The 16,071-nt window shown below is 44.2% G+C and overlaps 1 protein-coding gene across 1 annotated transcript; it reads left to right on the top strand.

The window, feature by feature from the left end:
• Nucleotides 1-1,373: 1,373 nt before the first annotated feature.
• ppp1r21 (protein phosphatase 1, regulatory subunit 21) lies at nucleotides 1,374-13,698 on the top strand. The gene is made up of 22 exons (XM_056435779.1): nucleotides 1,374-2,040; nucleotides 3,203-3,271; nucleotides 3,648-3,794; nucleotides 3,997-4,098; nucleotides 4,210-4,374; nucleotides 4,467-4,525; nucleotides 4,807-4,901; nucleotides 5,123-5,175; nucleotides 6,549-6,698; nucleotides 6,850-6,951; nucleotides 7,049-7,137; nucleotides 7,208-7,344; nucleotides 7,496-7,588; nucleotides 8,098-8,225; nucleotides 8,829-8,978; nucleotides 9,644-9,736; nucleotides 10,178-10,432; nucleotides 10,778-10,813; nucleotides 10,935-11,051; nucleotides 11,697-11,795; nucleotides 11,903-12,031; nucleotides 12,645-13,698. Exons 1-22 carry the CDS (start codon nucleotides 1,981-1,983, stop codon nucleotides 12,672-12,674), a joined length of 2,358 nt encoding a protein of 785 aa, XP_056291754.1. The 5' UTR covers nucleotides 1,374-1,980; the 3' UTR covers nucleotides 12,675-13,698.
• Nucleotides 13,699-16,071: the final 2,373 nt, after the last annotated feature.

Raw genomic sequence — 16,071 nt, forward strand, 5'->3', positions numbered from 1 at the left:
CTTTTGATCAACATTGCCACCTGCTGTGAAGGCCACAAGATTAAAGTTCTTGTTAATAATAGTCTATTCTTTACAATAGCTACCTTCTCCATGTGGCTGCTTTCTCAATTTTCCCATAACCATGTTAGCGCTGGCAAATATTTCCCAAGACCATCAGTTCAGGTCTGTTTAGACTGCACACGCTGTGTGGCGGCGTCACCACACTTTCTCTTTTTCTTCTGCGAGTCTTTGATTGCACCAACATGGCAGGCTGCCAGAAATGCACCTCACATTAATGTAAATTCCAGGGCTGTGCCAGTGATGGATGCATCATCAGATGTCCTAACGACACTCTCCGCTGTAAGTTAATTAGTCATGGAGGACTGTGGGATGAACACAGTGACCCTGAACAAGGGCTTGTCTGACGAGCCTCAGGCCCATTGGCACAGCTCTATTGTTCAATAGAGTCCTGTGTGTCGAGTGGAAGAGGGGGGGCTTCTCCCTACTGACTGCCTCAATTCAGCTGGAAATCAGAGCAGCATCACCTCCCCCCCCTCCCACATGGCCCTAGCAACCACGCCACGCCGGCAGTTGCCAGGCAACCAGACAATGCTGGAGCCACTGGCTGTGGTGTGTGTGTGTGTCAGTTTGTGTTTTGCTTGTGTGCATTCAAGATCAGGAGTAGTGAAATAGCAGCAGAGGAAATGTCTTTCTTTGGTTCAAAACATTAGAGCAAAGCCCTTTATTAATAATTTCATGTCGCACATTTTAACGGCCGATAAAATATAAATAACCCAGCTGTTATAACTTCTTCAGAAATTAGAATAAATGGTTATAGTTTGTGGTGAAAATATATAGATTATTATGGATTAGTTGAAATTAATCTTGTAGGATTTGAGCTGTGATGGCTGCATTAGCAACATGTCATTTCACTTTGAGTCGAAATGAGGTCATGTGCGTTTTAAAGGAAAATCACACAGACTGTCTTTCACAAAACTGCAACCCGCCTGTGATTTCTGACCTTGTTTTTGTTAATGCAACCCATACCACACTCAAACTCAGCAGTAAATAATTTAGCAGTGACATCAGTGCATCTAATTGTAAATGGCCGTAGTTGTAGTTTACAGGGAGAGGAAAGGATGTTAATATGGTATAGTATCTCTATGTCATGTTACACTAATTAATATCATATTTAGTAATGCCAGGGTGTTGACATACTTTATTACCAGTCATACATTATCAAGTATAAAAACAAAACATTCAAAGTAGTAACTTTGAAGAACTGTCCCTTTCAGTTATTTTATTTACCATCTATCCTTCCACCCAACGCTAGACGGCGCCCTGTTTACACCAGCGCACCGCTTTTCTGTCCTGACCTTTGACCTCTGCGCTTGTGTTTGGTCGGCCTCGGTTGAGGAAGCTTTTGCTTCTCAGAAAATGAATGTGTTGCTTCAGACGGCTGCCACGGCTGTCTGATGGGCTCGGCAGCAGCAGCAGCCTCCCGCCCCCTGTCGCAGCTGTGCGGACGCAGCGCGCTGCGCGGCCGCTGTCACGTGTCAGGACCTGCATGTGCTCCTCGGTGTCGGGATTTGTTTTGCTACAAGCTAGTTAGCCGTCGGCTAAATTAGTCAGCTAAGCTATTTAGATAGCGAGCGCTGTTGCGGCTGATAGTGCTAATTTAAGGAAAAAAGAAAAGCCGTCGCTCTCAAATTGGATTAACATCCGGCTTGACACCATTAGCGTTAATCAGCCGACCGCTAGCCGCTTCTTTCCCTCTGCGACTATGTTTTCGAGTTTAGTTTTCCAAAGTAACGGAACAAGCCGCCCGGAAGCACTGACGTTAAGCGATACCTGTGAGCGAGCCGCCCCGAGCTGCCCGGCTCGAAGCTCACCGGCGTGAGCCGTCAACGCTCCGCGAGCACCGGGCCGTCCACCCCCAAGGACACCGCGTTTATAGCGTCTCGGTTTTCGCTGGTCACACCGTGAACGCGTCCAACGACAATGGCTAACGTCACAGATCTCCAAACGAAGTACAGCAAGCTGGCGCAGGAGTACTCCAAGGTAAAACACGGGGCATTCTGTTCGTCCATTTAATGTTATTGACGTTAATGTAGTTGTCATTGTTAAATACACCGCGAAATGGTTAGCGTTAACTAACTTAACGTTAGCTGACAATGCTGGAACTCAGAAGCATTAGCATTAGCCACCTGCTAATACTGTTATCAATATGCTCCTGGAATCAATGCCACCTGCACATATTTACTCACACACGACACTTTACTGGAGTGCAATCTGTAGTTGAAGCTCCACATGCAGAGCTCTGGTCAGTGCAGAGATGCACTCAACACTGAGTTCGGTTACACCTATTTGAACCTAGCCAATAAACTCTGGGTAATACAATACTCTTGCAACAAAGCCTATCTCCATGAAGGTTGTATTGTTTTTTAATAACCTGTGGATTTGACTACTAATTTGTGGTGCAGTTGAATTTGATTTTCTGAGACTTTTTTTAATGAGAAACTCCTACAAGTATAATAAAATATAATTCAACACCCGTAAACTACAAAATGCACCAAACGTATGAATTGACACAACCCAAGACTGATGTGAAGGTAGAGCATTACACGTGTGGGCAGCTGAGTGTTCACTGATTTGAGATTATAATAGGTGAAACGGGTGTTTCAGGATTATGGTTATGGTGGCGTGTTTCAGCTTGAATTTGACGAACAAAGCAGCTAAAGATCCCACTGGGTTCCGCTTATAAACCTTTGGTTTATGTGTTAACAAGTGACAGTAAAGCCTGTGAGGCTGCTGTGCTCATGGCTGTTTGCCCCTTTGTGGCCGTGTCAGCTGACAGCTGATCTCCCCCTTAGCCAACACCATATCCTGCTCAGGAAGTGCTGACGATGTAGCTGTCACACATTCTGCTGATGTGCTGAATTAAGTTTGTGTTTTTTAAGACCACTAAACGTTAAGAAAACGACACTGAGTTTAATTTATTCTGGTGACTCTTCACTTCATGTTATGCAGACGAGGATGAACAAACAACAACAATCAAACATGCAAGTTACATGATATTTTCTGTGTAAAGATAAATATGTTTTCAGTTAAAGATGCTACATACTAATTATTATTTATTTTAAAACCTTCTTTTATTCTCGATGGCGACCAATAATAAAGTTTTAAGTTGAATTTGTTTCTATTTCTCTGTTTTTTCTCACAGCTCCGGGCCCAGAACCAGGTGCTGAAGAAGGCAGTTGTGGATGAACAGGCCAACTCTGCCTCATTCAAGGTGAATTTAGAAAACAACAACAAATTATGATCCACAGCTGTAATGTCAAATTTGACTGCCAATGAGAAGTCTTGGAGATAACAGCATTTTCAAATTTGCTAAATAATTCCAGATGGTCACCTAATCTTACTAATACTTATTGCAATGTTGATAGTATTGCTAGAGTTGCCCAATGTCAGCTCTGCCTTATTTGAAAGGAACCCTTTTACATTTAGAAAAAATATATCAGCTCTGCATAGAATAGCATTGTGAAAATGAAGTTAGTCAAATGTCTGAGCCCTTTCTTCGCTCTCCTAATTTGCTCAATGTGCTGGTTGGCGAGAAGACATGTACAGCAAGTTGATAAGCAACATGTGTTTGTCATTGTCTTCATCAGGAGCAGCTTAAGCTGAGGGACCAGAGCCTCAGGAAGCAGGAGCAGGAGATGGACAGTCTCAGCTTCAGGAACCAACAGCTGGCCAAAAGGGTGGAGCTGCTTCAGGAGGAACTCTCTGTCAGTGAAGCCAAGGGCAAGAAGGGGAAGGTGATCATGAGGGAAATTAAGGAAGAGGCTACACAGTTGGGTTCGGGGAACAAGATGTATTCCTATATACATTAAAAATTAATATGCTCGCAAACAACATGTGCGATTATGAAATTTGCAAACTCAATAATGCTCATCAATGAACCCTAATGTTTTAGAAGCACAAGATACCGATTAACAGTCCCTATCGTATCTTCTGCAGAGCAAAGCAGACTCTCCGTCACAGCATGGTCTCGAGACTCAGATTGTTTTTGATGAGGACCTGCAGAAAAAGATAGAAGAAAATGAGCGACTTCATATCCAAGTAAGCAGCCACGTGATGTTTCGATTGGTCTTTCCTTGTTCTGTATACACACTTCATGTACTGGTGGGGCCATGCATGTGATGGGCCTGTTCGCTGCTGTCTATGCATTAGTTCTACGATGCGGATGAGCAGCACAGGAAGCAGGAGGCTGAGCTGACCACACGACTGCAGGAGCTGGAGAAAGACTCTGAGCAGCACCTGGCTGTTGTGGGCGGACTCACCACGAAGTACATGGAAACAATTGGGCGTCTGCAGAGTGACAAGGCTCGTTTAGAGGTGAGGATGAGGAGGACGAAGATGAAGTACATTATGTCATTGTACGTTTTAAAGAAGTTAATGAAGTGAATGTGTGCATTGTCTTCTGACAGGTGAAAGCTCAAACTATGGAGAGGGAAGCAAAAGAGTGCAGAATGCGAACAGAAGAGTGGTACATCATCCTTTTTATTCATGGTTTGGGAATGATTTAACCGCCAATGTGGTGTCAGAAAACCAGATGGGAGATTTGCATATCAAAAGTGCATACTGTGTACACTTTTTATGTAATTACGGGATAGTTTAGATATACCCCAGGAGTAGATGCATGCAAATAAATCACTACATTCGTGTTGAAATGAACTATACAACTGTTATGTTCAACCTTGGGAATATACATGTCTAGTTGTAATAGAATGCATAATTTAATCCATTCAACTTGTTTTTTTCCTGTAGTCAGCAGCAGGTGAGGCGGTGCCAGTCCGAGCTGAACAGACAGGTGAAACAAAGCAGCACTGTTATCCAGGAAAAAGTGCCCTTCAATGACACCAGTGAGTATCTCTGAGCTCTAGAGCCGACTTCTATTTGAGGACATTCCTGTCTCTGTCACCATAACACCGCTCTGCCCAGGAGGAAATGCACCAAACTGTAATATTGCACACAAGGAGGCAGGAGGCTAAACCATTTAAGCTATATTTGTTGAGTCAATACAAAGCAGTGCAGAGACTGAGGACCTGCTCTGGTTTGACTGCCCTTCTCTTTTATCCGGCAGAATTTGGTGACTACAACAGCCTGAATGTGCCACCACACAATCGAAGGCACCAGGTGAGAAAATAAAGGCAATGTTTGTCTTGGTTTGTAGTAGAGATGCACCGATCAGGTTTTTTGGTGCCGATCACCGATCACTGAAATCAGTATCTGCCGATCCAATAATACCGATCACGGTGTCGATTGAAGCATTCTATTTATTGTGTAGCATTATTGCCTAGGACTATGAGGAAATACATATATAAAGCATCTCAAACATTAAAGAAATTACCGATTTCTTTAAACATTTAGGACTTTTACTTTGAAAAATGTCCTAATTGATACATTAAAATTGTTTGATTGCTATTGTAGGGGATTTCAGATATGTATGGAACACGTCTGCATTATTCATTTCCTGGAACTCTTGGGGAAATCTATTTACAGGACTTTTTTTAACATACAAAAGTCTGACTTATTTCTATAAACTCTTCCTTGGTACAGTAAACATGTTTTAATGTTAGCATAATTTAAGCTAAATCTCAGAAACGATCTATAAAGATACAAAATCAGTTCATTGTTTACTTGTATTTGTTAGTGTATGTCTGTATGATTTGTCGACATCTTATTTTGATAAACGGATGTTGTTTCACGTGGTTCTTTCTGCTAACTTTGCAAAACCGGATGTTGTGTCACTTAAATCTTTCCGCTAACTTTATCAAAACCCTCGCGCGCTCCCGATCGAATGCGTTTACCGTGAGCATCAGTCTCTAGGGGCAGACATGTGAGAGTCGGCTGAGTTGACCCAGAGATTCAACTCGGGGGACGGGGACGCCGCTCGGTGCGTGAGGATCCCCTCCTGGACCTCTCACTCTGCGGCCCTCGCCGGGCGCATCGTCTCCGTTGCGATGCGCTGCGATTGAAACGTCTCTGATCGTTTTTCTCGCAGATGTTACGTCATCTGATCGGCCGTTTTGAGAACACCGATCAAAACCGATAATGGGAATATCGGCCGATATGGATCGGCGCCGATCAGATCGGTGCATCCCTAGTTTGTAGTACACATGCATTCAATTGTTTCCTACTTGTAGCTTACTTACTATTATCTAAAATTACAATTATTAGATATTCATTTTGTTTTGTTTGCATAATACATTTTGCAGTGTCTCAAAGCTCCAGTTTTTTTATTTGAAATCTTTTTCTAAAATGTTGTTTTTTGTTTATTAATCAATAACTAAGAATTCTGATATTGCGCAATTCTTAAACTTTAGTAATTGTGGTAGATTGTGCTGCAACTGCGGATTATTTTGTTACTTTTGTTATTTTATTACTCAATTCTGGCATTCTACAATCTTATTTAATTTTAATTGACTAATCAATTAATCAGACCCCATTTGTCACACTTTTGTTCAGACAGGAATAAAACAGAGTGTGTGTTCTTTGTGTTGCTCCAGCTTAAAGCCCGGGACGTGGCAGCTCAGGCCCTGAGCTTCATTCAGGACCTGGTGGCTGCTCTGTTGAACCTCCACTCGTACACAGAACAGAGAGTGCACATCTACCCCGTGGACTCCTCCATTGAACCCATCTCCCCGCTAAACCAGAAGGTGAGGCAACCGACATGAGAAACGCAGACTGCTTCTCATACAACAGATGGACATTGACGTCAACAACAAAAGACAGTAGCTGTTGTTTTGCGTCGAGAATGAATCGTAACCCACGTACACGCCTGAATGCACGATTCCTCTGTCCACCCAGTTTTCTCAGCATCTCCATGAGAATGCAGCCTATGTGCGCCCCCTGGAGGACGGCTTTCTACAGTTGCACCAAAGCATCACAGAGGACACGGTCACAGTGCTGGTGAGTGGTTTTTGGACCGGGTCGTTGTGTGGGCCGGTTCGTGATGCTCGCGTCCCGCCAACCGCCAACTGTGTCCGTTTGTTTTCTTCATTTAAAGGAGACTGTCGTTAAGCTGAAGAGCTTTGCTGATAATTTCTCCTCATACACCCACTTTCTGCAAAAGATTCTTCCCTACCAGCTGAAAAGGTCAGTGTGTGTGTGTGCGTGTGTGAACATGTGCGAGTATGGCTGTATTGATCGTCTCCTCTCTTTTCAGCCTAGAAGAAGAGTGCAACGCGCCTCCTTGTACGGCGGCACTTATTGCAAAAAACCACGAGTTACAGAGTGACATGAAGAAAGTGACGTCTGTGTTTGAGAAGCTGCAGAGCTACATTAAGCTGTTGGCCTTACCCAGTAGGTTAACTTTGAACATGCGTACCAGATGCGAGACATGAGTTCATCCAGCTGCGAGAGACATGTTGTTTGTTTCTGTGGTTTTTGCTTGTCGTGGCAGCTGCTGCCGTGAAGCGATCCGATATGCTTGTTTTACAAATGTGTGTCTCAGGTGCGCGGCAGGATGCCGTTCCACAGAGCAGCACCTCAGCTGTCTTCACCCAGCTGGCTGCCTGCCTTCACAGTCTTCATGACGCCATTAAAGGTGAGCAGCGCCACGAGCCGTTGTTCACCTGTGACGCAGCACGATGACTCCCTCACGTATCCACCGCGCTGCTGTCGCCGCTCTTCAGTCGGACTCAATTTCTGTTTTCATGACGATACCCACCAGCCCATGTTTTGAAGTGCAACTATCCAGCGTCTACCACACTGCGATTTGAAATGGATGTATCATGTAGTGCTCTCTGGCAGAACAGTCTCTTGTGTTCACATGACACATTAGTGTTTGTGTTTATTTAAGGGCCCTTGTCTTGGTACTTGTGGGGCCAGTGATTGTGGTCAAATATACTTTTAAAGACATGCGGTTTTACTATATGAAATACAATTGCATCATTTATACATCAATCAGTGAACGGAGCATCAGAAAACGGCTGCGTTTTTCATTTCAAAAGATGATAGAAATGTAATATGTAGCTGTTGAAGCTGAAGAAGGAACTCAAAGCCCACAGATGCTGTAAATGCTCCTCCTTCTGTCCCCCCCCCCTCTGTGTCCAGAGATGTCCAAGCACTATAACCAGAAGGCCAGCTTGGAGCAGGAGCTGCCCACCATCACCCAGAAGCTCTGCACCACAACCGAGTGCCTGCTGGGGTCTCTGGGCTCTCTGACCAGCTGCACCGGCAAGGTGTGGCCAACAGGGGGCAGGCTGCAGCCACGTTGATTGTCCCTGTAGCATCTGTTCAAATATCAAATATCTGTCGATGGTGTGAAGCACGAAAGCTGAATTGCGAGTCGCAGAGAGATTTCACTGCAACTGGAATTGGTAATGTTGCCACCACAGAACGACAGGACTCAGGTGGGCAGCCGTTTAATGTTCAGAGATACTGTCCAGCTCGGTTTGGACAGCTGCTCCCCGGTCCGAGGAAAGGGGAAAAACCATTTATCTCTGTAAATGAAGTGGCTGAGGCGTGTCTGCCGACGGGAGGGCCCGGTCCAGCGGGCTGCGGCGCCGAATATCACGCTGGCACAAGATGTGTGTAGTGAGCCGCATTTTGAGAGTAATCATCTCAGCAGGCAAAAGCTTAATTGCTCAGCCATCTCTCATCCTGGACACTTGGCGGTGTGATAATCTCTCTCGTAAACACACTGGTTAATTTGAGGCTCAACAGAACGCTGAGCGTCGGCATTGAGACGTGCGGGCGTCATGAGTGTTTCTTTAACTCAGGCGGCTGCAAGCATCCCTTTTGATTGTAATGATATAAGACGTTATGTCACTGTTTTATTGCAGATTGCTACTTTCTTTAGCAACAACTTGGACTTCTTCACATCATCCGGCTACAGTCCAAGAGGCAGCACAGTAGCACTCAACCCCTTGCAAGCAGAGACGATGTTGGCCAACAAAAAGAAAGCGGCTGCCTACATACAGGCCATCAAACAGGTCAGCATATGCCCACGTCTGATGATTATTTCCAGGTCTTTGCTCGTGTGTGACAGTGTGACCGAGCCGTTGCAGTTAAAGCCCCCAAACGTTGGAATATTGTGCACATTTGCACAAAGTCGTCATCTGTAACGTCTTGTAAATCGGCTTTGTGAATATTTCAAACGTTTCCTCTGCTTTCTATTTATTTTCCTTCTTTTTTTGTTATTATTTTCCATTTGAAAGCACTTTGTTAAAGTTACGATGAGGAACTTGTAACTGGTTATGCAATAGTCTCAGTTAAATACTGATTCCTCTCTATAACCTACATGAAGATCATCAGCGAGAAATTTCGCTATTTCTATATAGTTATTATTAATGCCACCGGGTCTGCATGAAACCAGACGGGCTGCTGAAGGCCCGGGCCCAACTGCTGGTCCTGCTCAAGGGAAGGGAGGCACAGGAGAACCAGAACCAGGACTTAGTGCGGCAGACTGTCGGACTCTGCTGCAGGGAAAGGAGAGGTTTTCTGAAGGGACTCCGTTGATAAGAAGCACTTCCACTTGTGTCCACAGAGGCCGCCAAAACCAACTAAGACAAATTGTTCCTTGTAGTGCGTGTACAATGCGTGTTTTTATTTATTTGTAAATAAACAGTTTTCGACTGCTTCTTGTTTGTTTTTCCAGGGCAGGACGCCGTCGGTTCCATACAGAGACGCCCTGTCGAACCGCCGCATCCTCACCAGCTCCACTGAGAGCCGAGAAGGTCTCACCCAGCAGGTATGACACTCGCCTCAGAATTTATTTCTGGAAACCCTTTTTGTTGGTTTAATGCTCGTGCATTTTGAAAAAAAATTTCAGAATAATCTTTCAAAGAGACACCCAGTGGTATCTGGACAATGTGACCCGTATGAATCATTGTGCCAACCAGGTGTGGTTGCCTTGGAGACAGTGATATAATAACATGGAGGTTAAGCCCCAAATGGTTCCACACGCAATTATGTTGGTTGTGACTGCAGAACAGCACCATCAATAGTTTCTGGGAAAGACGGGGGCATGGAAGAGGGGTTTATAAAAGGGCAGAAATCTCAGTCTGAAAAACGATGATATGAAAAAAGCCAACGTATTTTAGAAATGTCTTTACCTGCCTAATACTGCTGCCCTTTGCTCGTCTCATCCCTCATCCCATCAGCTCACTGTCCTCTCTTCTCCGCCCTGTAGGTGCAGCAGAGCCAGGACAAGATCGCTCGGCTGGAGCAGGAGAAGGAGCACTGGCTCCTGGAGGCCCAGCTGGGGAAGGTGCGGTTGGAAAAGGAGAACCAGCGCATTGCGGACATGGAATCGCAGCTCGCAGCAGCTTCAGGGGGAAGTCCAAACTCCCGGCCAGCCGCAGCCAGCGTGCTCTCAGAAAGCCACGAGGAAGCCGAGAGAGAGCGGCACGCTGCGGGGAGAGAGACGACGCCGTGCACCAGCCTGGTACAGTCGCTGTGGTGGTTGCTGTACTTGGTAGTTTTCGCTTGCACTGGACACTTTCTGCCCACGGCACTGGTGTCTGGTTTGCTACAACAAAGGGAGTACTATCGTTCTTTTCTCGTAGCTCCCTCTCTAAGCACGGTTTTGCCTCCTAAAACGTCCAATGTGCAGCTGCTGCAGAACAGAATAACACTGTTTGAGTTCACGTTGCAGTCACAATCCAGGGCGGTTTAACTCACTAGTCGCTGAACTATTTGTGTTTCCTCGTTTATTGTTATGGTCTCTTGCACGGCTGGGTTTTATAACGTCCGGTTCCTGACGCGTTTCTCTCTTTGGTCTTGTTGGCAGGTCGGCATGCTGTGCACGACACCGACCGTTGACCATGTGAGTGGTCAGACTTCACCAATTGACATATTTAAATTCAGAAGGAAAAACTTTTTGAAATCCTGATGCTTTCCAGAAGGAAACGAGTCATATCTGGTGGGATGTCGTGTCTGTTTGGCAGGTGGGAGACGAGGAGTCCCGGGAGCAGCTGATAAAGACTCACTACATGGCCAGAGTGGGAGAGCTCACCACCCAGCTCCAGATTGCAGACAGCAAAGCTGTGCATTTTCACTCTGAGGTGGAGCCCGATCTGCACTCCTTGTCATAGCAAAGAAGTGACCGTTCCACGCACACAGCTGCTCTAACATTGCATGTCACCTGGGGAGGGATATGGAAACTCTGACAACATCCACCACGAAATGCCCGAATACATTCCGTGCAGAACAGTCACGTGCCCCTGCTCCCTCATGTGTCCTATTGCTGTCTGCTTCTTTAATTTGACAACAGAGGGCAAATAAACTGAACCAGGAGTTAACCTTGTTTCTCTTTCCTTTCCTCTTTGTGCTCTGGACATTTTTTTTGAGGTCCTTTATCAGCAAGTGTTTCCTTTTTTTTCCCCCTTATTTTTTTACCGAGAAACTGACACTATATTTTTACCATTGCACTGAGTCTTGATCTGAGTGTAGAGACTTCTCTAAGCGACATTCGGTCGCATTGTGATTCACCGGTATGTCCGTCATCAACATTTAGTCTCGTAGAAGGAATGCACCTGATCATGAGTCACACCCTCTGGAATTAAACTGTCATTTATTTCAAAACAATTGGCGCTGTTCATAAATATCAACATTATCCAATGCAATATTTCCCTTTATTCTAGATTTTGAAATGCATCTGTAAAGTGTGCCAGACATGCCGTTGTTAACTTTCCTTTTCCCCCTCCCAGTGTCGAGCTTTGGCCAAGAGATTAGCCATTGCAGAGAAGTCCCGGGAGACTCTGAGCGAGGAGGTCAGACAGGCTAATCAGAAGGTCACACGCTTGCAGGTAAAAGGCAGACCCATTACCGAAAAGCTTCCCGTCGGAGTATCGACAGAAACCGCCTCCCAACACAGAAGAAAACATTGCCATTGTATCTGTGGTGTCTCGTACAGGACGAGCTGACTACAACGAAGAGGAGCTACGAAGACCAGCTCAGCATGATGAGCGACCACCTGTGTAGCATGAACGAGACTCTGAGCAAGCAGAGAGAAGAAATCGACACGCTCAAACTGGGCAGCAAGGTACAGCACACCGTCCTGTCATGTGGCTGCTTTTTATTCTTTTAAAATAAAGTGTTTTTGGAATGTTTGAATTTGAAAGGAAACGATACAAAATGTAGCTCTGTTGCATGCTGCGTATAAATAAATCTTAAAGGCGCCGTTATTGAAGAGTGGTGAAAACAAATCCCCAGTGGCTTCAGGCGGTGTGAGGGATCACGTCGGGTTCGTCTGGGAAATGTGACATGGTAAAGTTTGGTGGTCGCCGCCGGGGCCTGATGGGAAAAGCACCTGCTTGAGCATCTGAAGAAGTCGTTAAGTCAGCAGAAAGAGGCCCGTTTGGAGCGCGCAAGCAGGAACATGCACGCACACAGATGTCTGCGTGTTGGGAAGTTGCAGGACAGAACATGTCAGTGAGTCAAAGGTTGTGATTTTCTCTTGAAGGTGAGAGAAGCCAGCCTCAGCATGTTTTTTTGTTGGTTTTTTTGGGGGATTTTTGAAAAAGAATGTAAAAACAAATCTCAACTTGCTGCACTCGAATGCAACACGGCTCTTTAACGTGGTGTACCGAATCAGAAAATAACTCAATCGTTTCTTTTCCCGAACTGAGTTTGTATTTTCTGTTTTGTTTTTTTAGGGAAGTGCAAAAAAGAACAAAAGTCGCTAGAGCTGTCGTCTAAACTCTGGCTCCATTGTGGCCCCACAAAGGGCCCCTTGAGAGGAGGGCTGGCCTCCAGCACCGGGCCCAAACCACAGGACGGCTACATGAGCCTCAGATCCCTCCACTGTCCAGCAGTGGCAATACAAACTCGTTTGGAGGCGTGAAAGTCTTTGACTGAAGAAGCAGCCCCCCCCCACCCCCCTTTCCTTGTCACAGCTCTGTTTTAACCACGATTTGCATTAAAAACTCTACAAGAAGCTGCTGCTTCACCTTTTTTGGAGAGAAAAGGCTTCCCCCCCCCCCCCTGAAAGGGGCGGAGGACAATAAATGGTGGGATCAGTGGACGTTGGCAATGCTCACTGAAGTCGGGACTTGAAGACCAAACCCTGTCGATGTGCTTTTCCTGCTTTAAACGTGCGTGTAACAGAAAATTAAACTGCGCCCTGACTGCTTATCTGTGGGAGCAGGCGAGCAGAGTCGATGTTGGTGTGGCTGTGTGTGTGCAGAGTGTCGTCTCATCGTGTGACGTGAACCGGGCTTCACAACATGCAAGTATTGATTTACACGTTGACATTGTTATAATTTTAAAATAACACTTGGGATTATTTTGCGCTCGTGGTTCCAGGGGCCTGTATGTCTCCATGCAGCATAAAACCCCTTCAAAACAAACTGATGCATCAGAAGCTTCTGTCAAGAAGGGCTTTAAAACCGGAATGAACACCTAACAAAGACTAAGTTGAATTCATTCCTCATTTTGGAAAAGGTCCAGTCATGTGAGGAGTGGAGAATAGGCAGGAAGAAATGTCTGCCTTGAAGCGCTGATTAACTGTTTACCTCGACCAGGAGGGTCGGATGGACACGTCTGAGCTCGTTAAATGTGTCAGTCTGTCTGTGAAGTTGTAACAAGTCGTTTTTATCACCAAAGTAAGTGGATCTGCACTCGGATGCCTGGTGTGGCACAAATTCATGTTGTAATATGTATGCACAAAAAGGGTTAATGTGAAAATACACAATAAAAATCATGATTTAATTGTGTATCATTTCAAAGAAAAGAAAATCTATATATTCCTACATACACAAAAAAGCAATTATTTAGAGGTTACAAAAGTTTATTTTCCAAGAAATTGTGAAAACAGTCTTCAGTTAGTTCTTCTCCTGTGTGGTAGCAACTGGTCGGGTTGGATTGGCCCATAATGCAACTGGTTTAGGATAACAGTTAACGTTTACAGAAGAGGTCAACTTCTTTGGCACATTTTTTAGAACACTTCTCACAATCTAACCTCTTCAAAAGCACATATAAATATGTGAAACTAAATAAAAAGCGTGTTCAACATTTAAATGCTCCATGTGTTCAGTTCACCTGGTTAACAAAGATCCGTTTCTGAGAGTTGGTGGAGACGGTTTTCAATTGCCTGTAATTTAAAAAACGGAGCAGCCGCGAACACACCCTAACCACTGGGAAATGAGGTCGTACTGTTGAACGAGACATGTTAGAACTGAAAGATTGTTTGATGCCGTCACTTTACGTGGAAGGAAATTGATAGTGTCTTTTTAGTAGGAATTCGTGATGCTTTCATGAACTCTCGGTACACGACTTCCGAGGTCAACGTCCTAATAACCACCACTTATGTGTGCGTTCAAGAGCTTTCGGACAATGACGACGACGGTGATGCACATTTGAAGGTTTACGTTTTTGCCAATTCAAAAAGCACAGAGGCAGCAGAAATATTGTAATAACAGTTCCACAGAATTATGGAAAAGTGGTCAACTGAAATATATACTTCTAAATTCTTATGTGCAAAACGACACAGCAGTAGTACTAAAAAAAAATATAAATTACGGGTCCTCTTCCCTGCTCGCACGTCGGGGTGCTGGCGGACGCCGCCCCCCTCGGCCGAGACGCACCTTTGCTAGTCGGTGGCGCTTTGACTCGTGAAAAAAAATTGTTGTGATATCCAGGCCTTGAATTCTTACGAAGCATGAGAAGTTTGGAGTTTGAGCGAGTCCAGGGTTGCCAGCAGGGAGGACACTGTGACAATTACATGTGAATGTGATTCAGCGTGTCTACCAGCTCCACAATAATCTGCGAGGAGCAGTGTTTTCATGGCGAATGGCGTTTCTTTTCCGAAAAAAATTATGAGTTACAACAACGTCAATTTTCATGGCGAATGCGTTTTTTTCAAAAAATTAGAAATATGGAGCAGATTCCATTATGTATGGCTGAGTACAACAACGTTTTTTTTCATGGCGGGCTTTCTTTCTTTCCGAAAAAATTACCATATGGGTTACAACAACGGCAATTTTCATGCGAATGGCGTTTTTTTTCAGAAAAAATTAAACAACGTCAATTTCATATGCGAATGCGTTTCTTTTGCCGGTCCGGGCGCACATAAAGTTTATTTTGAAATCATGAATCGGGTTTAAGCACTAGGAGAGTTTAACGTTTTTAACTAAAAAAAAAAAAAAAAAAAAAAAAAAAGGCATAGGATTGATTGATTGATTGGCCCCCCCCAAATATTATGAAAAAAAAAAAAAAATCAAGGTGTAGGGTGTGTCGGATAGGCTACCATATACCAATTGAAGAGACAAGTGGATTTGGAAGTAGTTATTACTACATATTACATATACACCCCTTTGGTTAAACAAAAGTGTTTTTAAATCTAAGTAGGCGGAGCTTAGGGGTCTGAGAGGCTTTTGTAGCAGGTCAATTCTGACCCTCTGACCAAATCTCAATTCAATCCGTCATTAGCGAAAAAAACGTGAGTACGAACGTCTGCTGGGGCGTACAGGGTGCGGACAGTCGACGTTTTCTTCGGAACGATAATAATAATCCTTTCAATAATAATAGGTTCCTCCTCTCCGACGGACCTAGGACCCCTAAAATAAATAATACACACAATATCCACACACAAAAAAAAGAAATATATATATATAAAACAATGTAATAGAATATACATCATGGCAATATATATATATAAAACAATGTAATAAAATATACACTTTTTTGAGACTATATATATATATATGTATATACATACAATATATATATACAATATATATATATATATATACTTCTAAATGTAGGCAAAGGGATAACGGGGCATAATTTGAAGTGTGAAAGAGAAACACAAATACCGTAAGTCAACGAAATGAACACAAATGGGTGATTGTTGCACAGCTTTCTTTATTCCTTGTGAACATACTTGTATGTTTTATTGGAAACCATCTTCTAGCTACTGGATTCAAACTTGTATTCAAATCCATCTTTTGCAGAATCTGTAAAATTGCCACACTGCATCTGGCCATCGTTGTAGATATATGTTACACATGGGCCTCGCTGCATCCATGACTAATATAATGTTTCTAGGGAACTCACACAGCAATAAATAATAACACGGATTAA

This window comes from Pseudoliparis swirei, chromosome 17 (assembly GCF_029220125.1).
Source record: "Pseudoliparis swirei isolate HS2019 ecotype Mariana Trench chromosome 17, NWPU_hadal_v1, whole genome shotgun sequence".
NCBI classification, from domain to species: Eukaryota; Metazoa; Chordata; class Actinopteri; order Perciformes; family Liparidae; genus Pseudoliparis; species Pseudoliparis swirei.